This window comes from Lepidochelys kempii, chromosome 3 (assembly GCF_965140285.1).
Source record: "Lepidochelys kempii isolate rLepKem1 chromosome 3, rLepKem1.hap1, whole genome shotgun sequence".
Classification (NCBI taxonomy): Eukaryota; Metazoa; Chordata; order Testudines; family Cheloniidae; genus Lepidochelys; species Lepidochelys kempii.
The window spans coordinates 167,818,744-167,845,922 of NC_136382.1; the positions used below are offsets into that span (position 1 = coordinate 167,818,744).

At 38.7% G+C, this 27,179-nt stretch overlaps 2 protein-coding genes across 11 annotated transcripts in view; one reads left to right on the top strand and one right to left on the bottom strand.

Moving 5' to 3' along the window:
* PACC1 (proton activated chloride channel 1) overlaps window positions 1–24,136 on the top strand; it is a 49,676-nt gene extending 25,540 nt beyond the window's left edge. For 5 of the 9 annotated variants that reach the window (XM_073338982.2, XM_078852276.1, XM_073338988.2 and 2 more), the window contains 3 exons: window positions 4,815–4,956; window positions 9,722–9,826; window positions 10,927–19,097. In XM_073338982.2, coding sequence (XP_073195083.1) covers window positions 4,815–4,956; window positions 9,722–9,826; window positions 10,927–11,088 — 409 coding nt within the window. In that variant the 3' untranslated portion in view covers window positions 11,089–19,097. Of the gene's footprint in view, window positions 1–4,814; window positions 4,957–7,370; window positions 7,463–9,721; window positions 9,831–10,926; window positions 19,098–24,063 lie in introns of those variants that run through there. The other 4 variants (XR_012158246.2, XM_073338985.2, XM_073338986.2 and 1 more) reach the window with 4 other exon arrangements.
* Window positions 14,863–27,179, bottom strand: part of PPP2R5A (protein phosphatase 2 regulatory subunit B'alpha) — a 96,464-nt gene continuing 84,147 nt past the window's right edge. For both annotated transcript variants that reach the window (XM_073338975.2, XM_073338974.2), the window contains 5 exons: window positions 21,606–21,656; window positions 20,318–20,437; window positions 20,093–20,220; window positions 16,563–16,664; window positions 14,863–16,168 (listed from right to left, as the gene is read on the bottom strand). In XM_073338975.2, coding sequence (XP_073195076.1) covers window positions 16,033–16,168; window positions 16,563–16,664; window positions 20,093–20,220; window positions 20,318–20,437; window positions 21,606–21,656 — 537 coding nt within the window. In that variant the 3' untranslated portion in view covers window positions 14,863–16,032. The remainder of the gene's footprint in view (window positions 16,169–16,562; window positions 16,665–20,092; window positions 20,221–20,317; window positions 20,438–21,605; window positions 21,657–27,179) is intronic.

Sequence of the window (27,179 nt, forward strand, 5' to 3'; positions counted from 1 at the left end):
ATGATCTTTCACTTTGCACTATTAAATTTCATTCCATTCCTATTACTCCAGTTTACAAGGTCATCCAGATCTTGTATGATATTCTGGTCCTCCTTTGTATTGGCAATACCTCCCAACTTTTTGTCATCCACAAATTTTAGTAGCACATACCCACTTTGTGCCAAGATCATTAATAAAAATGTTAAATAAGTCTGGTCCCAAGACCGATTCCTGCATAACTCCACTACTAACCTCCCTCCAGCCCAACAGTCCACCTTTCTGTATGATCCGTTTTAGTCTCCCACTTAACCAGTTCCTTATCCACGTTTCAATTCTCATATATCCCCATCTTCTCCAACATAACTAATAATTTATAATAATATAATATTTAACATTCCTGTGGTGGGAAAAACACCTCAACAGCCCAACACTGGCATTTAGTTTCAGAAAGGGGAACTATGCCAAAATGAGGAGGTTAGTGAAACAGAAATTAAAAGGTACAGTGACTAGAGTGAAATCCCTGCAAGCTGCATGGACACTTTTCAAAGACACCATAACAGAGGCTCAACTTAAATGTGTACCCAAATTAAAAAACACAGTAAAAGAACTAAAAAAGAGCCACCGTGGCTTAACAACCATGTAAAAGAAGCAGTGAGAGATAAAAAGGCATCTTTTAAAAAGTGGAAGTCAAATACTAGTGAGGTAAATAGAAAGGAACATAAACACTGCCAAATTAAATGTAAAAATGTAATAAGAAAAGCCAAAAAGGAGTTTGAAGAACAGCTAGCCAAAAACTCAAAAGGTAATAACAAAATGTTTTTTAAGTACATCAGAAGTAGGAAGCCTGCTAAACAACCAGTTGGGCCCCCCTGGACGATCGAGGTACAAAAGGAGCACTTAAAGACGATAAAGTCATCACAGAGAAACTAAATTAATTCTTTGCTTCAGTCTTCATGGCTGAGGATGTTAGGGAGATTTCCAAACCTGAGCCGTCTTTTGTAGGTGACAAATCTGAGGAATTGTCACAGATTGAAGTGTCACTAGAGGAGGTTTTGGAATTAATTGAGAAACTTAACAGTAACAAGTCACCGGGACCAGATGGCTTTCACCCAAGAGTTCTGATAGAACTCAAATGTGAAATTGTGGAACTATTAACTATGGTTTGTAACTTGTCCTTTAAATCAGCTATTGTACCCAATGACCGGAAGATAGCTAATACAATGCCAATATTTAAGAAGGGCTCTAGAGGTGATCCTGGCAGTTACAGATGGGAAGTCTAACGTCAGTACCGGGCAAATTAGTTGAAACAATAGTAAAGAATAAAATTGTCAGACGCATAGAAGAACATAAATTGTTGCACAAAAGGCAACATGGTTTCTGTAAAGGGAAATCGTGTTTTACTAATCTATTAGAGGTTTCAGAGTAGCAGCCGTGTTAGTCTGTATCCGCAAAAAGAAAAGGAGGACTTGTGGCACCTTAGAGACTAACATTTATTTGAGCACAAGCTTTCATGAGCTACAGCTCACTTGGGGGGGGGGGGGTCAACAAACGTGGACAAGGGGGATCCAGTGGACATAGTGTACTTAAATTTCCAGAAAGCCTTTGACAAGCTTCCTCACCAAAGGCTCTTACATAAATTAAGTTGCCTTGGGATAAGAGGGAAGATCCTTTCATGGATTGAGAACTAGTTAAAAGACAGGGAATAAAGAGTAGGAATAAATGGTAAATTTTCAGAATGGAGAGGGGTAACTAGTGGTGTTCCCCAAGAGTCAGTCCTAGGACCAGTCCTAGTAAAATTATTCATAAATGATCTGGAGAAACGGGTAAACAGTGAGGTGGCAAAGTTTGCAGATGATACTAAACTGCTCAAGATAGTTAAGACCAAAGCAGACTGTGAAGAACTTCAAAAAGATCTCACAAAACTAAGTGATTGGGCAACAAAATGGTAAATGAAATTTAATGTGGATAAATGTAAGGTAATGCACATTGGGAAAAAATAACCCCAACTATACATACAATATGATGGGGGGCTAATTTAGCTACAGCTAATCGGGAGAAAGATCTTGTAATCATCATTGATAGTTCTTTGAAGACATCCATGCAGTGTGCAGCGGCAGTCAAAAAAGCAAATGGGATGTTAGGAATCATTAAAAAAGGGATAGAGAATAAGACGGAGAATATCTTATTGCCCTTATATAAATCCATGGTATGCCCACATCTTGAATACCGCATACAGATGTGGTCCCTGCATCTCAAAAAAGATATACTGGCATTAGAAAAGGGCAACTAAAATGATTAGGGGTTTAGAACAGGTCCCATATGAGGAGAGATTAAAGAGGCTAGGACTTTTCAGCTTGGAAAAGAGGAGACTGAGGGGAGATGTGATAGAGGTATATAAAATCATGAGTGGTGTGGAGAAAGTGAATAAGGAAAAGTTATTTACTTGTTCCCATAATATAAGAACTAGGGGCCACCAAATGAAATTAATGGGTAGCAGGTTTAAAACAAATAAAAGGAAGTTCTTCTTCAGTCAGCGCACAGTCAACCTGTGGAACTCCTTGCCTAAGGAGGTTGTGAAGGCTAGGACTATAACAGGGTTTAAAAGAGAACTGGATAAATTCATGGAGGTTAAGTCCATTAATGGCTATTAGCCAGGATGGGTAAGGAATGGTGTCCCTAGCCTGTGTTTGTCAGAGGGTGGAGATGGATGGCAGGAGAGAGATCACTAGATCATTTCCTGTTAGGTTCACTCTCTCTGGGGCACCTGGTATTAGCCACTGTCGGTAGACCGGATACTGGGCTTGATGGCGCTTTGATCTGACCCAGTATGGCCATTCTTCTGTTCTAATTTCCCATGTGGAACTGTATCGAATACCTTACTGAAATCCAGGTAGATTAGCTCTATTGCATTTTCTTTGTCTAAAAGAACCAGTTATCTTCTCAAAGAAAGAGATCAGATTGGTCTGGCACAATCTACTTTTTGTAACACCATGTTGTATTTTTCCCCAATTACCATTTACCCCTATGTCCCTGACCACTTTCTCTTTCAGAATTTGTTCCACTCTCTCTGCGGGGAGTAGTTCAATCACAGAGGTCCTGCTCTTTTGTCTCTCCCCTGAATGATTGTAGACTTCCCTAATATCTCCCAGCAGAGCTGGTTGTTAGTCGCATGGTTTCCTTTCATGTGACCCAGCTGCGCATTCTTTTCACCCCAAGAGGTGAGCTAAATCTGGCACTGGTGTGTCGGAGCCCCAGCCCTCTTGAATGGTTGGGTTACCTTATATCACGCTCTTCAAAAATTAGCTGTCCCTGGTTAGTAAAAATGCTCAGTCTGTGTCTTAACAAATCATTAGTGGGGTTCAGCTGCTCATTACTCATGAAAATGTATTAAAATTCAGGGATTGGCACAAAACAGAAAGGGGCTAGACGCACAGAGGTGTTCAGCCCCACAAAAAGATATTTATTGTTGGACCAACTGACAAGAGGTTAATTTCTTGATCTCTTTATCTTTTTGACCAGAGGTTGGGTGGAAAACAGATGCTATACGCAGAAGAATTAGGCCTTCTTTCCATTCACTGTCAAAGAGGTATCAGCAGTTTAAGAAAAGTCAAGCCCATAGTATTAAAAAGTACCCTATGTTGCTGTGAGGAGTCACTGCAGTCAGGTGGTAATGCCTTCAGTTGGGAACAGTCAGGTTATGAAAACAATTGCTAGTATTGCAGAATGCAAGTTTCATTTTAAAATCAGGTCTTTGGTATATATTCCAGGAACAAACAAAATGTGAGTTTCACAAATTACAGTAACTAAGTGACAACACCATACTTATCCTATCACATCGCCAACAAAAGCCAAGAACTTAAAAGCAAGGAAATGAGAAGTTATAGACAACAATGTAAAGACATAAAACACATTCTTATCAAGTACACAGAGTGCACTGCAAGCATATGAGAGGAACCTCCACTTTGCACATACAGAACCTAGCCTGAGGGCATGTCTACACTTACCTCTGGAGCGATCGATCCATCAGGGTTTGATTTATTGCGTCTAGTGAAGATGCGATAAATCGACCGCCGCGTGCTCTCCCGTCGACTCCGGTACTCCACTGGAGCGAGAAGCGTAGGCAGAGTTGACGGGGGAGCGTCAGCAGTCGACCTACCACAGTGAAGACTCAGTGGTAAGTAGCTCTAAGTACGTCGACTTCAGCTGCGCTATTTTCATAGCTGATATTGCGTAACTTAGACCAACTTAGCTCGCTCCCCCCACACCCCCTAGTGTAGACCAGGCCTGAGTAGGGGGACTCGGATTCTGACTGAGGTCTCTGGGGGCTGCAGTAATATAGATTAATAATTGAGTGGAGACTTGATTGCTGAGCATCCTGGAGGTATTTTACCAAGAAGGATTGACAAGCAATGTTAATCAGAGAGGAAGGCTGGTCTAGTGGTTAGGGCCATAGCTGGGACTTGGCTTCGAGTCCTAGCTTCATCCAGAATTTCTTCTGTGACTTTGGGACATCATGTAATCTGTGCTTCAGTTCCCAGTCTGTAAATTTGGGATAACAGCACTTCCCTACCTCACAGGGCTGTTTGTGAGGGGAAAATACATTGCAGACTGGATCAAAACAGGTGTATAATAAGACAAAAATTAAAATCTTAGCACAAGTTATGTTTTAGGAGTTCTGTATCTGGAGCCCAAACAAGCAAATCCTAGTTAAAAGTAACTCTGCGGCATTTTAAAAGGCCTTCAGTTTTGCAATTTGAGCATCCTGAAGTAGTAAAATATTTTGGTCCAAATTATTTCAGAGAAGTAACACTATCTCTTTTCCCCCCACCCTCTAGTCCAGATAAAGGAGAATTCATGAAAGATTGCGAAAGCTCATACTCCAGCTGGAAGTTCTCTGGTGGTTTTCGAACCTGGATCAAAATGTCCTTGGTAAAAACAAAAGAAGATGGGAGTGAGACTGTGGAGTTCAAACAGGAGGTAAATAGTGCTCTGTAAGGGTTTTCTGAATGTGGCAGACCTTAGCTGATTGTCATTCTGTAGTTGCTGCGAGAAACATTCAATACATACAGTGCTGCAATAGTAACCTTGTCTAATAGAGCTTCTCCTCAGAGCAAAAGGCAGCATGGCTTTGAAGAAGCTTGCTGTGATGCATAGTGGCAAATACGACTGACTTTCATGTTTTCATTGTTCCCTTATTCCAGCTCACCAGCAAGCAGTTTCAAAGTCGCTTTCCCACATTTCATAAAAACATAACACAGCAAAGAGTTTATATTGCCCTTATGGCTTTACTGATGTGGCCTGGAAAAACCTGACTGGACAGAGAAGCCAGAAAGCTGATTGTCCTTGTTTGTTACACTGGTGAGACTAGACCTAGAATATCAGAGTAAGGAGCTGGAGCAATTGACTTATTTGAAAATATTAACAAACTTTAGTTTAAGGCTGGGACTTTCAAAAGGAGCCTATGATACGACGAGCACCTACAAATATTTTCAATATTGAGAGGCATTGTCTAGGTTTGTCCTAGGGATGGAAGTCAGAGTAACAGGAAAGGAAAATTGAGGCTGAATTTTAAGAAACAGTTCTTAAAAAGATCATCAAATAAACTGTAGAGTAGACAAAGGAAATTAAGGAAGCTTGGGTCATTTAGAAGTAGAATAGACAGTGCAGTTCAGAAAACTTGGAAGAGAACACCTGTTCAATGGTGGAAGATGACTACTGATGTAGTTATTTTCATCTCTGCCTATGGAATGGTTTTACCCTGAATTTCTCCCAGCAGAAAGACACTGAAGGGGCTGAGTTATAATAAAGAGATAAGATAATTAGATAGTTATAGATAGATAACACTAGATAATTAGGTTGATTTAACTATATCCCTCAGGGGTGTGAAAAACTCACACCCTGGAGCAGCATTGTTAAGCTGATCTAAGTCCCCTGGAGACAGTGCTAGGTCCATGGAGGATTGTTCTGCTGATGTAGTTACCGCCTCTCAGGGAGGTGGATTATCTAAACCATGAGAGAACCCCTCCCATCTGTGTAGATAGTTCCAAGGCTGAAGTGCTACAGCAGCGCTGGCTGTGCTGCTGGAGTGTTTTAAATGTAGGCAAGCCCTAACTTGTCTCACTCCGTGTTGTTTGGAAGGAGGCATCTGCAAAATCAATAGAACTGCAACTGCCTTGTAGGAAACTATTGATTTGGAGAAGGACAGCTGTGACTAGCAGGCGAAATGTTTCTTTGCTAAGAGCAGGAGAAGATTATCCATCTGTTTTTAGAAAAGCATGTGTTTGTTAACCTGTTGCACACTTGGAAAGAGAAATGTTCATTGTAACATGCTGTTTTGCTCTTTTAAGGGCGTCTTCCAGTTCTCACACTTAGCTCCCTTAGCAGAAGCAGCATGGGGGCAACTGCAAATCAGTGATGTCAGGAGGGGCTCCCCAGGAATACCCTACAGGAGAGGAATTCTGAAGTGATACAGTCAGAATATAGTAACAGTTTAAAAAAAAAATTGAGCAATATCCCCATAAATGGGATAAAACTCAGTTAACCAGAAAAGCCATTTTAGAAAGGAATGAACTATGTAGAAGCAAATCATGGGTTCATAAGGATAGATGGTGTGGGTGTTAATGACTAAACTGAGCTTCCGAGAGAGAGATCCTTACACTGGAGGATGAGTGAAGTTTATTTTTCTTAAGAATCTGGCTATGAGATAATGAGAAACAAGACTCTTCCTCTCCTTATTGAGATGTAAAACACTAGATGGGTGCAAATTAGACCTTGCTACAATTTATACTGAGATTCTAGAGAAATAGTGTGATCTATTCATCCAGTAATGGTATTTGCCCTTGCTTTGAGGGTCCTTCTGGCTGTTTGTTCTCTTACTAACAATAGTACCTGAACGCAGGGGTGGTTTGATTTAAATCAAGGAGATCTGCCATGAAGCTTTTTGCCTAGTAAACCTCCAGAATCTGGTCTTGCAGCATCTTGAATTTCTGCAAGAGAACAAGAAAGCCTTTTGGAGGTGGAGTCAACTTGTGACCTTTCGTGACCATGCTCTGAGCTGGGATCAAGGAATTCTTTTCCATTTTGAACCCATGTTCCTCAGAGGGATAGAAAACTCTTGAGGTGGTTTCCACTGACTCCTGGAATGAGCTTTTTATTAAACTGTCGTCTAAATAAGGAGATTTATGCCCACTATTTCGAGGGCTGCTATTACAATTATATATTCTTCTGTATAGCTGCTTATACTGCCCTCATTACTGTAGTATGAGTGTCTAATAATGCATTGAGATGTGACTACTTCTGTCCCGTGTGCCTTGTACTGCCCATGCAGTGGAGAATGCAGCAATTCAGTTTGGTAATGTTATTTTTATATACATGCTGCTATGGTGTCAAAGAAGGCAAGGAGTGCTTGGAAGGTGAGGTTTGTGATGGAGGAGTTAATTCCAGTTTCAGACTGGCCTCTGAGAAAGTTCTGTCTCTTGCACAGGTAAGATTTACCTTGGTGTTCAAAAATGTCATTGTGCCTGAGCAGCAGAGTTGCTGACCACAATTGGCATGGTGGAGCTTTAAGGCAAAGTTTTAGAGATCCTTGGGCCAGGCCACAGGCTGAGACCTTGATTCAGTATTATATGGGAAGGTAGCATAAGGAACGAAGGACAGGTCTGATGTGCTCATGGTAGTCATGTTGTGAGATGGGCTGCTTTCTGTTCTAGTTGGAGTTTCTTAAGGGCTGATGTCTTCACGCCCAGGTATATCGCATTGCTGTAGTCTAGATAAGAGGTAGTCCATGAAGGAGTGTATAACTAAGGCTAGGTCAGCTGCCAGAATGGGGTGGAGTCTCTTAACCAACTGCAGAGGGTATAAAACATTACTTGTGGATGCTGCACTGAGAGACTTTAGTCTGAGTGCTCTTTACTGATGCTACAGCCTAAATTGACTAATTGTGGGCATGTACCTTCAATCAAAGGAAGCTGCAAACTCCTCCAAGAACTTTCCTCTGCCCAGTAGCTCAGCTTCTGTCTTGCTCAGGTTCAACCAGATGTTCTCAATCCATCAATGAATCTGATCCAAGCATGGGGTGGCAGCAGTATAGTCAGATATGGTGAGGGATATAGAGAGATGTCTCATCTGCATAGTGTTAGCACTTAACAAGTTTTATTTTTTGAAGTCCTTCTTTGAGACACTTGAGCCTATGAAATGCACCAATTAGCAATGAAATCTCCAACAGAAAAACCTGTGTGTCTGTGAGAGTAAGAATCCCTCTGTCCAAAGATGTCATATAGTCTCTGACCACCTGTGTTAGCGGAACTCTAGCCCCTGTACTAATTGTAATTTGTACTTATTTTGTGAGCTGAGCTTAGCATATGGAAAAACAAACTTGAGAGCTAACAGAGTTAAATATCAGAGTTGTACATTGTGTCTGAAGTAACAAATAGAAAGCACTTGTCCCATCTCCAAGCCTCCAGTTTAGGCTAAAGTCTTGACATGTGCATAAAATACTAATGCATGACAGACAAGTTTGTACATAATATACATTATTAGGGTTAATTTTTTTGCGGTCAGTACAGTAGCTTGTATTAGAAATTTGAAAAATATACTAGAGCCAAATTCAAAGAATTTTCCATTATTAAAATTCAAAGTTACTAGCAGCCAAGGTATTTAATAAAATAGCTTATGTATTTTAATTTTTTCTTCAGAAATACATCAAGGCTGTGACAAATAAGCATAGTCTGTGCCTTACTAAAAACTACCGAGTGTATAGTCTGGGTTTACAGGTTATAAAAAATAGATGTTTAAACTGTATGGGGGTTGACCACACATTTTTGCTACAGGCTAATGAGAACTACTCATTCCAGTCCACTACAATCTCCTGTCCAATTACAGAAGTGTACTTCCAACTCCACTACTGTCAGTCAAGAAATTTGTACGACAGGAAAGGAGTAGTACAGTAGAAATCTAAGTCAAGGAAAAGGAAAAAGAGAGACAACCTAAAGAAGATGAGACTAGTTCCTCACTTTCAGCAGGCCAGAGCAGCTATTCTGTTCAGTATTGCATATTCTACATGTTATGTCAACAGAAGCTTGCAGGTTGTAACAGACCGGTTGCCATGTTCCCATCAGTCACTATTTGGTTGAGGCAAAATAGGTCACCTTGTCCACATTGGGAAGTGACAAAATTCTAATAGAGCTTTTTTTGGCCTGGCATTGGGCACTTGAATAAGCATGGTTCTTCCCCCTACAATGGTGTAGTCAATTCTACCTCAATATTCATTCCTAGTAACTTTACATCCCACTTTTTCAAACTACCCAATATAGATCTATTCCTTCAGGTAGACCAAAATTGCACACAGTTTGGGGGAATCAGGACATGCAGATAAGTGAGGTTTGCCTTTAGGTTTGAAAATGACTACTGGTAAAGTATGGTTGCATTTAATGATAGTGTTTCTTGACCCTTTTGGAACAAACTTAGCCTTTCTTATTGTGGTACTTGGACACTCAAAGATTAAGTAGCCACTTTTTTTAAAGTAGAAAAGAGGAGGTATATTAGGTTAAGCTTGAAACAGGGATTGTATGAGTAGAAAGGTAAGGTTCCTACAGCTAACAGTTAAACCAGACCAATATCGGTTCAAGTCATTTAAAAGCCCCATTTAAAAATCAACTCTTCCCTCACTCCTCATTTAGTGTAATCGCAGGTTGGACTTTTGATGGAAGAGAAAGTTAACTGCCTTTTTTTTCCCCCCCCCCAGACTAGTGTGGTTAACTACATTGACCAGAGGCATAAGCCGGCAAGTGACCAGTTGTTTTTTGTGGTATTTGAATGGAAAGATCCTTTTATACAGAAAGTTCAAGATGTAAGTAAATTCTAGTCACTCCTCAGCCTCTTGCATGACTTAATTTAAAACTAAGTTGGAGGAAGGCTGATGTCACTTTGAGAATTTCAACCCAATCATTCCAGAGTTCTCAAACTAATCTAAATGTTGCTGAGGTCAAGACCATCTTCTGCCTCTCTTTGACCTTGTAATTTGCATAATAATTACAGTACTTCCTACTATGGCTGTGCACCTGCACACAGCTTAAGACAAAACTTAGTTAAAATTATCTAGAGCATATGGGAAGCAAGTCTAAAGTTTTGTTTGAGAATAGATCTCTCCTGAGATCCGTGTTTTCTTCCTGGCTAAAGGATAAAACACCAAATCAGGAAAATGCTTTTAGGAGACTAGGAGCTAATACTGTATAAGGCAAAACACAATTACAATTTGAAATGGAATTTAATAGCTGTAATGTAAGTTGAGTACAAGTGATAAAAGAACAAATGGATATAAACTGGTCATTGGGAAGTTTAGATGTGAAATTAAACAAAGGTTTCTAACCATCAGACGAGTGAACTTTTTTGGAATAGCCTTCCAAGGGAAGCAGTGGCAGCAAAAGACCTGTCTGGCTTTAAGATTATGGAGGAGATGGTAGGATGGGATAACATGATTTTGGTAATTAATTGATCTTTAAATATTCATGGTAAATAGGCCCAATTGCCTGTGATGGGATGTTAGATGGGGTGGGATCTGAGTTACTACAGAAAATTCTTTCCTGGATATCTGGCTGGTGAATCTTTCCCATATGCTCAGGGTTTAGCTGATCACCATATTTGGGGTCAGGAAAGAATTTTCCTCCAGGGCAGATTGGAAGAGGCCCTGGAAGTTTTTCACCTTCCTCTGTAGCATAGGGAACGGGTCACTTGCTGGAGAATTCTCTGCTCCTTGAAGTCTTTAAACCACGATTTGAGGATTTCAATAGCTCAGACATAGGTGAGGGGTTTTTCGCAGGAGTGGGTGGGTGAGATTCTGTGGCCTGTGTTGTGCAGGAGGTCGGACTAGATGATCATAATGGTCCCTTCTGACCTTAGTATTTATGAATCTATAAGAGAAACTATGACTTTGTCTCAACTCTTTTGCAGATTGTCACTGCCAATCCTTGGAACATGATTGCTCTACTGTGTGGTATTTTCTTGGCTCTGTTTAAAGCAGCAGACTTTGCCAAATTAAGTGTTAAGTGGATGATCAAAATCCGCAAGAGACACCTGAAAAGGAGAAGTCAAGCAATGAACCACATAAGCTGAGGACTAAACCACCTTTAAAACATTTTTAGTACACTGGATAAAATTTCAACCAACAATGCAGCAGTTACATAAACTAAAAAGAGTTGTGCATTTAAGGAGAACTACTTACCTCTGCTGAAGTGACAGCATAAATGAACTTTAGTAGGCTTGTTCTACAGAGTTAACCTCTTAAACGCATCTTTTTAAAAATGTAAGTTATGAACTTCTTTACCAAGCTTGTTTCAATGTATTGGGGGTGGAATGGAATTCATAAAGTAAGGTTCAAAAATGTCAGCATTTTAGAGCAGAATACAGACATGTTTGTATTTAGTTTACGTCTAGACCGTTTTTAAGCTTTTCTCCATGAGCTAAATGGACTGCCCCAGTTCCCATAAGAGTGCCCTGAATCAGTAAAATGTCATCCTCAGTCTGATCTTCACAGGCATAGTTACTATCTATGAACAGTAAAGAGCAAAGCACTTGTGAGATCAATGTAAAAATAGGTCAAAAGGTTTAATATCTTAAACCTCCAACTTATTACATAGAATACCTGGGATTTTTATCAAACATTTCACATTTGGTTAAAATGCACTGACTGTGTATTAAAGCTACTAATGTGGAATGTGTCATGGATCACTGCCAGTTACTACTTCTTAAACAAAGCTTCTTGCCTTAATACTTCACCTATAGAATGATTCTTCCATAAACCAGATTCTCAAAACTTATGTACAACTTTTGTTGAAGTCAATGAGAGCAGAATTTGATGATAAAATTAAGTTTTGACCATTCTAGTACCTAACACAAGCAAGACTGTGGAGTTCTCTCCAGAAGAAGGTTGGGCACAGCCCAAAAGGTTTGTAGAACTCAAGCTGATGAGTTACTGAACCTAATTGCTGGGGATAATAATTTAGGAAGGAGAAAAGGAAAGTGAGCCTATAATAGTGTAGGACAGTAAAATCCTTAGTCCATGTTTTGAGAGGTATAGTTTTTCTGTTGTGCTTAGAGCTTAAAAAAAAATCACAGCTTATTATACTGCTTAAGTCTAACCTGACCTTATGTATACACATTTTATTTTTCTTGATAAAACCCAATTCCTCTTTCTCCTAGTACACATTTTTGAGGGGGGGGTATAAAAGAATTTTCATAAAACCAAAACATGTAGCTGACTCCAAGTCAGAAAGAATATCAAATGCTGGTTCTTCACTCTAAAAAGGTACAAAGCTTTTCTTGCTAGGACTGAATTCAGCTCCCACTTGTGCCTTGTGCAATTCCAGTTTGTTCTGCCTTCTAGGAGTCTTGGGCAAAACCAAGCCAATTCCCTGTGACTAACAGTTCTGAGGTACCTTCTAAGCAGCAGGAACAGATTTGCAATTGTAACACTACTTTTTCTTTAACTATAAGGGAGGAAGGAGATCATCAATAGAGCCCTGCAAAGGTATAGATACCAGTAGACCATGTTTGTGAATTGCAGATGGATGGGGATCCAAATTTTATACCTAGAGCCCTGCATAGCCACAGACCATGTTTGTGGGTGGGATACAGATACAAATTTTATTTCCATCCAGGGCTCTGATTATCAGTACCAAGTGATCCAGCTGGTTAGTATAAGCATTTAAGCTGGAAATCGTGAAGTCAGTTTTGTCAAGATTTCATCTCATTTCTTTTGGAACAATTGCATAGGGATAGAAACCAGCTTTTTTTCTACTCTGGAGCTGTACTACAGCAAAATCTGAAATTTAAATATTCAGGCAGTTCGATTGTTGTGAAATGGAAGTGAACCAACAAAAGAATCTCTGGGGATGACATCTAGACAAACACTTGAGTAGCCTTTTCTTAAAAAGGAAGCAGTTTTGGAGAAAAACTCCCTCATTACTTCTGTATTTAATAATAAGCCCTTTCTAATGCATGGGAGATGCACAGGTAAGTAGAGCTCCTCCTTGCTCTGATGCTGATTTCAAGACCTCCCTCCAAATTCCACTAACACAGTGTATAGCTGTTAGCATTAATTTGTTGAAACATTGGGGATGCATGTCTTCTACCTTAGCCTAGTTTGCCAAATGAGCTATCTTTTGTTAACATTCTTATGGTTTTAACTACCTTGGTTGATTGTGGTTTCTGGAGTCTTGAAGTATCTCAACCAAGAATTTCTTCTATGAGGTCTCAAAAATGTAACATTTAGCTGCAAAACACTGAGTGGTACAAAATCAACTGCAATGAAAAAGGAACCAATGCTGGTATGAAATTGTCCCTGTTTAGGTAGTAGGAGCATAAAAAAAAGGTTAAAAATCTTATACTTGAAACCAATTCCATTCCCCCCTTCAGATGACTAAAAGACTCTCCAATACATCATGAAAGAAATTAGGCATGATATTTGCTCTAAATATAAACTTTCTATAAAAGAAAACATGTACTTAAGTTTCTTGAAGGTCAGTTTGTCTTCCATAGACACATCTGAGCAACTACAGCATATTTCTGTCTCCTGTTTTTGCAAGTCTACTGTTACTTTTCTTTGAATCAATACAGAGCATTTGCTTTGTAAACGTGTTGTCCATTTTAAGATTTGCTGTGGTGTATACTGCTAAAGAGACTAAGGCCTTGTCTGGGCTGCAACTGTCTCGCTCAGGGGTGTGAAAAAACATACCCCTAAGCGCTGCAAGTTTCAGCACTGTAAAGTGGCAGTGTGGACAGTGCACCAGAGCTGGTAGCTACTCCCCTCATGGAGGTGGGTTTTTTTTGTGTGGTGGTTTTTTTTTTTTTTGTTTGTTTGTTTTTTACAGTGCTGGGAGAGCTGCTATGCTTTGCCTCAGTGTAGTCATGGTTCTCAAGAAAAACACTACTCACACATTTTTGAACTTCAAGTCCACCAAATCAGCAGTCATTCTAAGGGAGCCCAGACAGTGCACAAGCACTTATCCAGGACCAGGCTGTTCAAGGAAAACATTCTTTGGTAGATCCTGCATCCCACTGAGTCCTTCCCCATGCAATTAGAGATCAGGGTCATGTCAGTCAGTTTTAGATCTCTTGAAGCTGCTGCACAGTCCCATTTCCTTTCTGAAATAGAACAATCCAAGACAAAGAAAGGAGTAAGTTTCTCTACAGAAAAGCAGCACACCTAATTCAAATATTGTACAGACTTGCCTACTGAAGCCTGTGTGCACCTTTCGCTTTTTTCTTCAAACTGGAACTTACAAGCAGCAAAAAAATCTCTTTAGAACTAATCAAGGAAAACAAGTAGTTACCTTCTCTAGATGTCGAGCAGTTCTCGCACCTAAGCAGATACACAAATGAGACCAATGCTTTTAGGAATATATCACCTACTGGTGAGGTAGTTCAACAGTTAAGAACAGGGCATTGAACATTCAATACTTGATCAACTGCAGGGCCTGGACACAAATGATCTGTAGAAATACACCATTGGTCAACAAGCTTTAATTCTACTCCGGATCTGGAGTTTAGCTAGCTTACGGCACATCTTCACTGGTAACGTTAAAGCACTGCAGCAGCACTGGGAGAGAGTTCTCCCAGCGCTGTAAAAAACCCACCTCCACGAGGGGCATAGCTCCCAGTGCTGGTGCACTGTCTACATTGGCACACTGCAGTGCTCGGGCGGGGGGGTGGAGGTGTTGGGTGTTTTCACATCCCTGAGCAAGAAAGTTGCAGCGCTGTACAGTGCTACTGTAGACAAGCCCTTATGGCTATTCATTCAGGCTGAATATTGCACACATTCCTGCATAACTCACTTAACATAAGCCTTCTGGTCATCATGGATAGACAAAAAGAAGGCGATATACAGCATTAAATACAAACATAAAGACTTTATTGTATGCTGCTCAATCCCCTAGTGAAGATTTTATTACAAAACAACAGTTTTCACATAACTGCAATTTAAGAGATTGGAATGGTACGTCCGATAAAAGATGTAAGCAAGACTTGATTAAGTAAAACAAAACAAGACTTCTATAGTCAGCTTTCTCCATATTTAAGAAGCATACTGCATTTTCACTAAATAAAACAAGGCATTTGTGGTTAGTGCTCTGCACTTCCATAGAGAAACCCTGTTTGGAATGCCAGATTTCATCTCACTCCCCAGGCCAGCAGAAGCTGAAAGTGCTGCAGAAACAGCTCCATCAGCCCCTGAAGGAGAGAACTGCATTGTTCCACAGAGATTCCTTGGGCTGACATAAGAGCTTCATTGATGGGCTCTAAGGGAAGCTCCATCCTCAGCTATAGGATGAGAAAAACTTAAACAGACCCAGCAGAGAGAAGCATGGAGGGGGCACGTGAACAGCAAGGCATTCATCAAAGTGGAAGGTCAAACACAAGATATACAGTAATCTGTTCAAACTAGAGTTTTATTTTATGTTTTCATACTTCATCTTATTTCTAACTTGTGCTTTTCATAATTAAAAATTTAAACCCACTGCATAGGCATCTTCACTCAGTGGAATTCTATACAATATCTTTGAGATCTGTAATAATAAGGGACACAGAGTATCCCATCAAGTTACAAGTAAAAAGTAATGTACCTTAGTTTTATTTGAGAAAATACAGCAGAACTAGGAGCCTTTTCTAGAATCTCAACCAAGGTTTGCAGCAATGTAAAAAGCATGTATAAAACAAGGGGAAAATTTACATAGACTACACCACCTATGTGCAACACAATCAAAAAGAAAATTCAAGTCATAATTCTCACCACTCCCATAATTCTCACTCATATTATGGATAAAATTAATCTTTGTGAAACTTCAGAAGTGACATATCAATGATTAGACAAATTTACAAGATGTGGTAATGATATATCATTCAACTATTGTATTTAAATTCATAGATTTTTTTCTTCCATTTACATTTTGCCAGAAAAAAAGTTGGCCATTTCTACTATACTGATGAAGTTTGCTTTGCAATTTTTACATATTTCAAAAATGTGTACAAAAGTATGTCTATGAAGCAGAGGTCATCATTTCTTTATTTGGCACTTGTATTGTTGTGTGCGTTTAGCACGTTCTGAGCACTGTTTTGCTTTTCAACCAGAGTCTTCTTTAGCTTTAGCTCATCTAACTTTCTCCACAACTCTTCACGTTCCAATTCCTTCTTTTTTTCTCTACAGAAAAAGTAAAAGGATTAGACATGGCTAAGTTCCACATGCAATGTGCATTATAATTACTTTGAGGAAACAGTATATGTTATTCTTGATTATTATAAATTCCTCTTGTAATTTTTTTTTTACAATTCTTTTACTCCTATAAAGGAGTCAGGATTTTCCCCATGCCAAATATCAAAGTTCAACTTATTGATTCTCAGTGGCAGAATGTGACATCTGTCTTTGAGAGATTATATCATCCTTTTGCTAGTTGACTGATACAGTTTGTCAGTCTTCTCTGAGCAATTAATTTCACTATTAATACTGCAATTTTATTCACATTAATAAATTCAGTGCATACTTTTTTTTTTTTCAGGTGATGCATTTCAGAAACACAAACTAATAAAATGATTACCTTTGTCTTTCTGCTTTGTATGAGCTTGTAAGTTCATCAAATAGCTTGCCATTCATTTCCATCAATGTTTTCAGCACATTATACACCAGTGCTACAATGGTTCTAAAGCAAAAGGAAGGCACTGTAAATTATTGGATATAAGATTTGTTTACTAGTATCTGTTTTAAGTGTCTGACTTCCTCTTTCTGTTCCAGCCCTACTGCATTTAGACAGTATTGTAACTAAATTTTAAATGCAGATGTTTACTCTAGTCTCCTGTATGCATGAACGTGAGGATTTATTAAACATGCATATAGTACATTTGGCTCATTGCCTTGGTTTATAAAAAATTAAAACTGGAAGGCTTCACATAAACCAGCCATAGTAAATGATTTTTTAAATGTTATCCTCCAAAGCTGCAAAAGGCTGGAATCTGATTAAGGTAACTGTCACAGTGTTTTAATAGAATAAATTACATTAAAAAGTAAAATGGGTGATATAATACTAATGTCCATAAAGAGAAAGGTGGCAAAGATAAAATCCTCAAACTATAGACTAATGAGCCTCAAGTAAGGGAAAGAGTTTGACACAGCTGCTGATTACACTACAGAAAATGCTTCATGGAGAGGGGAAGTTATTTTGGGGTGATCTGTGCCACTCTCCCTGTTAGAAAATTGTTCTAATGTATAATCATGGCACCAAGACACCGGCTTCATGTCTGATTTTGTAGGTAAAAATGTAAAAGCAGAACTCAGAGAGATGTCTAGGCTGCTCATTTATTTTCTTGTATGTCTATCAATAATCCAGTTTACGATTATGCTCTTCTACCAATACCAGGGAGAAAGATGCTATTCAGCTATATTAAGACCCATCTCCGTTAATTCCCCTCCGGAAAGTTTAAATTAGGTACTACACTTGAAAGTTAACTAATAATCCTTCAAAGGAAATACTGGAACATTTTCAGGGTAGAACTGGATATACTTTAATTTATGAAACGTCCAAGATGCATATATTACTAACTCAAGCAGCAGGGTGATCTAGTTGTTATAACCCTTACCCTCCCCTTCTCACTTTCTCCACTAAAGTTCATCTTCCTTTGTCAAGTTACATCTCAATTTAAACTACAGCCAAATAATAGTCCCAGCCCTGAAGAGCTTAGAGTGCCATATATACACTTATGACACTGTATATACTGTTAAATAATTTCAAATATTTACACATAAGTTTCAAAGGAAATAAAAAGGTATGACAGGTTTTCTGTCTTCACCACACTATGTCCAGTTATAATTCACTGTTAAGAAGTGCAAACAGCAAGTCTATCATACTAAACAAACAGGAAGCCAAAATTCACCATACTTTGCTTGCTTACCCCTGACCCTCCCAAAGTACTAGGATGGAAACATGTCCCAAACCACAGCACCAGCAGATACTTTAAAGTCCAATTCAAATACTTAGTAGGTTTACTGACTGCATCCCCACACAAGTTTCCTCGGAGCATAAACTCTCTCCTTCAAGATCACATTAAAGCTGAGTAAGCTTTTATTTTCGGTTAGGGGAAAAAATCATTTTGAAGTATGTAATTCTGAAACATCTGTATCAGGGAAAGTTTTTCCTTTATATCTATTATCTGGATGGAAACAGAATAAATGAAACCTTTCTGAATTTACTAGTCCTGTAAGTATACTTCAGTTATTTGACTCATCTAGTTTATGGAATAACTTATCTCATGAGAAGAATTGGGGCAAAAGAGTGACTTCTCCTGTGACTGATGAAAAGGGGGATTCACTTCAGGTCTGAATTTTGATGAGGTCCCAAGAAACACAAAGGACACAGAAATAGTCTTTTGTTTAACATTGATAGTTCAGTCTCACAGATTATGCGTTTGCAGCTAGATATACCGTCTTAATAAATGTGGAAAGATCCATTTCATAAACTCAAATATTGGACTTAACAGCCCATATAATCTGGTTCAAAGTTTATACTGGTCATTTGTGATGATTTAACAGGTCTGTCCGCACAGACTTTGTACTATGTGCGTGAACTAATCTTACACGTTCATCAACTCCTATTACACTGCACCCTTCACATACCAATGCAGAGGCCCCAAAAGTAAATTAGTTTTTTCTATAAAAGTAATTTCACCTCCATGTTAGAAAAGGGATCTATCAGCTTTGAGTAAAATGGATCCTCCAACTCACACACTATTAGAACTAGATATACTTTTGTTTCTCTTTAATACCAGAGTATGTTGGGTAGCACCAGTTTTTACTATCTGCTTGAATATTTGTAGGTGAAGACACATTCTCCTTGAAGCATGACTGGTTCAATCCATTAGCTCAGATTTAGTAATTCTGCTTTTCATATTAAATCAAACTACAGCTATAACTTTTCAAGTGAGTTCTTTGTAACTCTTGCATCTCTAGGAATAAAGTTTCAGCATTTAGAACTTATTTAACAGTTCTGTTGATTAAGCAGGAGCCAGAACAGAATTCAGCTCATTCTCCCACAATTGTACAATTCTATAGTGGCCAACAGAATAAAGATATATACAACCAACCCTCTGAGCAGCTTCCTGTGTTTATTTGGTGTCAGTTGCTTATGCTATGATTAAAATAAGGTTTTACTAGTCAACACTGAGGGTAAGGGTATCATTTAAAGATGGCAGAATACTGAATAGCTCCAAATCTGTTATTTCTAAGTCATCTAACATGTAATCTTCTCATTCTTCCACTCCAAAACCTTTCACTAACTGAAAAAGAAACACTTTGGTATCTTAATACTTAGGTGCAATAGTGATTTTACTTTTTAAGTGAAACTTCACACTAGGCGTCATTGTTTAACATTTAGGAATTATAAATGACAGCATTCAACCGTCACTTCTCTTCTCATATTTTTGTATAACCAGATGGTGGGCACCATTTTACATGCCAAAAAATAACGCCCCCCCCTTAGAGTTTAAAATTTTCCTTCATTACCCTGGACAACAATAAACTTACTGATGTAGATGTTGCAAGAATACTGTGGCTCATGGTCCGTTCCTTGGATTTTGATGCATCAGGGTGTATCAGAAGTTTCCTAATGTCAGTTACTATTTGTCATTTACAAATGATACACAAAGTCAAACCTGTGTAACAAGCACACCACCATCTAATTTCCTTGGACATTTTTTCATTAAATTCCAACTTTTCACCATAAGGGTACAAACCAATGAAAGATGTAGACGTGAATGAAATCCAATACCTTAATTCAAGTAATTAGAAAACATCTTACTCACTTCGGCTAAAGTAATTATTTGTATCTGTGGTAAGTGGTGCCTGGGAGAACATAAATTCCTCTAGACATTCTACCTCAAAGTATGCTTATTAATATAAAGACCATTCTCTTAGCACTTCATCTCATTTTGAAATCAATGGGATTATTCACCTGTATCAAGTTAAGCATCTGCATAAGTGTCTGCATGATCACAGTCTAAGACAGGAACGTAGGTTAATACAATTTATTACTGATAATACTTTAAAAAAAACACCACCACCAGAATAAGCAATACATACGGATTCCAGTGTTCTTTGGAGATCTTGTATAAACTACCAAACATAATTGGTAGAATTTTGTCAATGTTCTCCTCAATCAGACTAAGAATGTACTCATTATTCCAGAAATACAAAGCCCTTTCCGCAACCTGAAATACACATTTCAGAATCAGAACCACAAAACATGATAGTACTAATTAATGTAGAAGTCAAATGTGCAACACTATTGAAAATGCTATTTAATACCTGAAAATGGGAACTTGACACACACTTGGATATCTGCTTAAATAGAGGTTCTTCTATTTTTTTGAACTGGGTTGGTTCTATTACATCTAAGATTTCTTCAATTTCACCTAAAAACATCACCTGTTTTAAAAAGAAAAGTTTTTATTATACACATACACACACACACGCGCGCGCCATTGAGAAGGTATATAGAAAGTTTATATCTATCACATAGCTAGACTGATGATACCAACTGAATAATCAGTAAAATAGGGTACACACCGACAAGTATGCTCCAAGAAACATGTGCAAGTTTCCTTATTGTAATTTACTATTTTTCTTCTTAATTTTGTAAGAGGACTTACTTATTGGTTTCAGTTACCAGAATATAACCATCATCTTTTACTGCCTCTTCTTCATGGTTGCTTTTAAAGTTTTTAAAAAGTCATTTGATTTTAAATGATGCTTTGAAGAAAACCAGAAAAAAATTATTTCTTCAGCTTTGGCTGCAGAGACTCATTCTTCTCCACTCTGGATTCTTTTTACAAATGCTTCATTTCAGTTTTAAAATGCGAGGAGTATAACAGTATGTAGGTAACACAGAAAATTCAGGAAAACTGACGCATACAAGAATCTTAAAGGACACTGCTTTCATATAGAATTAGAAGGTTTCTTTGACAACTGAAGCCACCAAGCTCCCAACTATCTTAATTTTAATGACACGGGACAAAGCCAATCAGAAAAACAGATTTCACAAGACAATTTTAAAAGTACATTTTAAGAATGAGATATATTGTACCTACACATGAAATTACAGTGTATAATATTTTTTGTAATAAAGTAATGAACGTTTTATTTAATGCTTTAGCCAGTGACAAAGACCTGGTCAAACTTTCATAGTGTTCAAAGTCAGCACTCACTGGCGATGGACTGCACTCACTGTAACTACTAAAATGCTTTTTAAAAAAAGCTTTAAATGTTTCTTTCGAAAAATTATACTAATGCCTACCAAAGAACAGGACTTAACTAGAACATTCCTCTCAACGATAATACATTATCCTAGGAATCTTTAGTGACGAACATATACGAGCATTTACTATTAGCAGTGCTGTCAGATTTAAAATAAAGTCGTAAGTTTGCACAATTTGTACAGAGGACTTCAGTGCCCTAAGAAATCATCAAGAACCACAAAAAACCCTGCGAGATCCTACAGACAGCACCACAGCTGCAAAACACCTCTGAGCCTGCAGCATTTTTTTTTTTAAATCAGTTACAAGAGAATAATTCATTAAAACATAACAAGACCAACCTCTTTCTGACTGCAAGTTTTTGGCCAAAATTTGAGCAATCCTCTGATAACCTGTTATAAGAATAAAATTAAAAAATTAAAATCAGAACAAGTTTCCAGTATGTATTCAACTAGATTTTTAATATTAAGATATTAGAATCATATTAATATTATACTACTTATCCAAAACTGTAGTTCAAAGGAAATTGAACCATTTTGGGTCATCTGACATGGGTTTTGCCTTGTGTTCAGAATACTTCAACAACTTTACTCTCAAATTTACACTGCTTCAAAAAGTTTCCTGAGCATCCAAACAGCCCCACAATCGCATGTAGCTAGATCTCCCTCTAAAGATGGATTCTTTGGGGAGAACTTGCCCCAGCAACTCAAGACCTGGAACCATCTAAAAAGTTGCAGCTGTTGGACCATGCACTCACTCTCTCAGATCCAAACAACTCTTACAAGGCTAGATAGAGGAATCTGAGCCCCAAACACCTTTGATTCCTTTCTATTATCTGAAATGTCAAAAGACACAAACTGGAAAAGGACGACTATCTATAGAGAAAATGTATTCAGATAGCTCTGTTGGGAGTTACTGTTTTGAGATTGGTAGAGACCCTAGTAAGAATTAATTAGAAGTTATAGCCTGCTCCAGATGGTTGAACAATAAATTTCAAAGAGTAGTCCTTCAATTTTTAAACAAACATCTGACTTTGCCTCTTAATTGAGAGAGTAGTTCTGACTAAAAGCGTAAACAGGAGTTCCATGTGGCAATTTTACATATTTCAGAGATGGAGACATTTTAGGCATGACAGACTCTGGCCTCAAGAAAAGGGCCCCCAATCTTCTGCTGCAGTCAGACCAGGTTGATCAAAACAGGACAAACAAGAGCCTGATCTACTTGGACAATCTTTGAACAGAGACTGATTCCCCCACTGGATTTGTTCCCAGTGGCAGCCAACTTGGAGGCTTTGTGATTTTTTTGTTTTGTTTTACTTAGATGATAACGCAATCTTTTGTAATTCACTATGTTGTCTGCAGCTTGGATTCTCCAAGTAAATTGTGAGTTTTAGAAAAGACTGATGAACTGTTTGAAATAGAAATTCAGAGAATCTCTTCTTTGGAGGTGTAATTCTTCCTGAGGTCGACTGTGGGCACATTATTATTTTGTTGTATTTTTAACAGAACACTGAGGATTTTTCATTAGCAGCTGGATGTCACTTTCCTTCTCAATGCAACACTCATGCAGAGGTAGTACAGAGAAAACTGTCCTATGACCTCAATGGGAAAGTTAGTAATTTTAAGTCCCTAAAATAGACAGTACCACAGAAAACAGATGTGGACCAGATCACTAAGAAATATGTATTTTGGGTAAATACAGACAGAGATTTTTGCATGGAAGGATAGTTGCAGCAGCAGCAAGAACTAGTTCAGATTGTAACATATAAAGCAAAAGCAAGCATTCCAAGATGTGTGAAAAAGGGACTAATGGAGACAGATGTAAGAGGCCTTAAACCCAGTCCTCTGGTCTGGCCAAACTCAGGAGCTTTGTGGCAGGGGGATTGTCAGAGCACAGGATGTTCCCTCTTCTCTTCTCATAAGGGAAGAGGACGGTGTATGACAAAAAAGGCTAACTTCCAAGTTATCTTGGAAAAATGCCAAATTCAGCAACCACTAAGTCTATATGACCTTGTTTGAGATGAAACAGGGCAGGTCACATCTCTTAGAACTATTCAGATAGTCTGGCATGTATCGCTGCACTGGTTCATATTTTCAACATTACCATAGCCTCTGACTTTGAAGGTCTATTAAAGCCCTCATTGTAGGAGGGAAGCACATGCTGCTGTTGCAGAACTGAGTATCACTTCAATGAAAAGTGATTGAGAGTGAACATGATCACAGTATCAACCAGGAAAGTCCCAAGTTCAGATTCATGAAAAGGAAGCAAGTTATATACAGAGAACAATAGTTCCCTTGTGAAGACCAGCCTTAATGGGAAGCTTAGGGAATGGGGGTGGGCTTCAGAGCCTGAGCTCCACCCCAACCTGCAACTTCAAAGCACTGTCTACATAAAAGCTATTTTTAGAGCACTAGTGCAAGCCGTGCCAGCCCAAGTCTATCAACCCAGCCTGGGAGGCTCACTTCTGTGGGCTGTGTAAACTTACCCAATAATCAGCCACCTAGAAAGGGCAGACATGGACAACATGACTCCTGAAACAAGCAGCCATCACTGTCAGACACTTGGTAAAGAAATGAGGGGTCTTAGCCAAACCAAATGGGTTTACAATCCTGCAACCTGAAGTGCTGAAATGAACTTTAAGGGCGATCTTGCAAGGTACTAGTCCAAATGGCATTACTTTTTAGAGGATTCTGAGCTCATCTGCTACTTTTCCAGAGTGGGAACAGTAAAGACAACAACAACAACAAAATTAAACTCCTAAATTTTACTGAGACTAACCTCTGATTTTCCTTCACACAGATCTTCATTGGTTTCCATTTATCTGCTTTCCCACCACACTCAAGAGGCATGGAAAGGGAGTCACGCTTATTAAAACTAGCTGTCCCAGTTTTGCTGGATTTACAGTGTTAAGCAGTTTATTTACATAAATACATTTTCTTAAAATGAAGTCTTGGTAATTTTTCTGTTGCTTAATTAGCTTACAGCTTAGTTTCTTAATTATATAATTATGCTGAGACTTTGGTTTCTTGGTTACATAACTGAAAATTTACAAGCATAATAGCTTATTCTCCTGACTGCCTCCCCAGGCACAAAACCACCTGAGCAATGCAAGAGAAAAACAGATAATATTTTCAGACAGTTAACATTTGCAAAACAAAACAGAATAGTGAGAAATTACTATTTGCACCTCTACTTGGAGTATGAATTCATTAAGCTCAAGTCCTCAGGTGCATGAAACTAAGAGTTAACTAAAGAGTCTAAAGTTTCCATCATTTCCTGGAATCAAAGTGTTAAGGACACTTAATTGTGTCATTTAGTATCTTTAAATATCTTCTTTCTCAGCTGGAATGAGTAAATGTGTCATATCCAGGCCTAAGAAGTAAGGAAGTTAGGTGTGTCCCTATGGGGATATGACCTTCAAAGAACTCCAGCTGCATAAAGAAACAGCTTTTTTTATTTTTCAAGTATGCATCAACTAGATACCCATGCCTAGAAATTACAATGCTAAGGAAGCCTACAAAGAACAGGAACCAGTTACTTAACATGGACTGCATATTTTAAAAGTGCTGCTTAAGCATTACTGTTTAAATATTTTCTTCAAACAATACTAAAACCCCACAAGTCTATTTACTAAGGCTAGCATACAAACATTTGACTTAGTGCTCACACTAGACAAAGCGTTTACGAAATTTGGATAGTCCAATCTTGACAGCTGCTTTAGACTTCACAGGAGTTCAACTACAGCCATATGTACCTGTTGGACAATCCCCATTATTTATAGGAATTGTGTATCGAGCTTGCTGCTCACAGAACCAAGCATTCCTGAAGTGTCAAGACTACAGCGCAGTGACACTCAAACTGTCTCCTATGGCTCTTTGAAGCACATGATTTTAAAACACTGTGATTTACTATATTAACAACCAATTAAGTTATCAACTTGCATTATGTTGTTAATCTGGATACAAGACAACCTAAATTCCCTCAGACCTGCCGCAGCAGGGAGTGGTGCCCCTCCCCGCCAGCCCCAACAGGGACCTGCCCCGGACTTGCTGTGGCCAGAGGAGAGGAGCCCCTCCCACAGCCTGGAGCTGCTGCGGCAAGAAAGGGCTGGGGGGAGTCCTCTCCCCCCACTGCAGCCCCAGGGCAGCCTGCACCTCAAACCCCTCATCCCTGGCCCCACCCCAGAGCCTGCACCCCCACCCAGAGCCCTCACCACACCCCAACCCACAGCCCCAAACCCCCTCCCACACTCCAAACCCCTCGGCCCCACCCCCACCACATGAATTTTGTTATGTGCACCAATATGAAGGCAATGTGTCACACTATTGAGAGTTTTAACCACACTGGAGGAGTTGATTTGGGAGCAAGCTGGAACAAAAGGTTTAATTTATAAGATAACTACAGTTTTGATTGAAAAAGATATTGCTAGGAAAACAACCGAGATGAAAAGATGGGAGAGGGATTTGGACAAAGAAATTGATCTAGATCGAGTGGGTCTCTGCATGGGAAAGGGGATATACATCTTCAATTTGTGTAGCTCACAAAGAAAATGTTTATAAATTATTGTATAGATGGCATTGACTCCAGACTCCCATCATATTTTTGCTATTCAGAACATACTCTGTTGGAGGGGATGCACAGAAAAGGGAGCATACTTGCACGTGGTAGTTGTATTGAGGTATAAGATGGTTTTGGGAGGAAATGATTAGAGATTCATTTTATAAGAAAATGCCAGCTTCCTAGAGATCCCCTGAACTGCTTACAAAATGGTCCAGTAAAGGATCTTAACTTTAAACAAACTGACAAATTAATTTTTTTTTATTGTTAGCAGCAAGATTTTGTATTGCATAATACTGGAAAAATGTGACTTCACCTATGGATTTGTGGTATAGTAAAATATAGACTGTCTTTGTAATGGAAAAGCTTTCACACCAAGTACGTAAACATGAGAAGCACCAAACAGAGGATAGGTATTCAGAAATTTAGTCACCTTTTTAGTGTACTCAGGAGAGGAAGGGTCCCCAGCCAGCAAGCCAGAATCTTCTGCTAGGTGCTTTGAATATTAACCTGATCCTAAGTAATAACTAATTTATGATGTAGTATGTTAATGTTTTATTATAACTTTGCCGTAACAATTTAAAAAAAAAATAAAAGAAAATGACAGTACTTTGTTTAGGAAAGTGGATCACTGCATATGCACAATTTTCAATTTAAAATACAGTTTTATGCAAAAATAGGGTCTTCTCACTTAATGCATCTGTTCCACATGTTCAGTCAAAATCATATTTGCTTATTTAAAGCAGTAAGAGTAAGTTTTTAACTACGTTTTATTCTTGCTAGCAGATTGAGCTGGATTCTGTTCAGACTCATGCATCTTTAAAATCTAGTTAAAATTATTTTGATCACTGGGCTAAATTCTGCCCTGTGTTACATGTGTGCACATTCTTTGACAACGGCAGGACATGAACTGAAAGCAACAGTATAACATGATGGAAGTTACTGGGTTTTTGTGCTGCTTCATCTACTGTGGAGATTTGTAACCTTTCAAAGTTGCTTTATATTTCTGATCTCTTTCTCCTTTAAGCTGTTGCACAATTCTGTCATCTAGATCCAGGACCTTGTGATCCCACTTCTGAAAAACTGTACTCCAGAATCTCAGCTTTTTAATGTATTTCTAGCCCTAACGGCTGCAAAAGTGTAAGCCAATGTTGTCTTGCTGAATATACAAAGAACCTGAAATAAATCTTCAAAAGGAGTAAACTGCTCCATTCAGCTCAGGGTACATCTACACTGAAATTCAACACTTGCAGCTGGCCTGTGTTAGCCGACTCAGGCTCACGGGGCTGTTTGATTGTGGAGCAGACGTTCAGGCCTGGGATGCTCCAAGCCCAAACGTCACCAGGTGTTGAATTCCA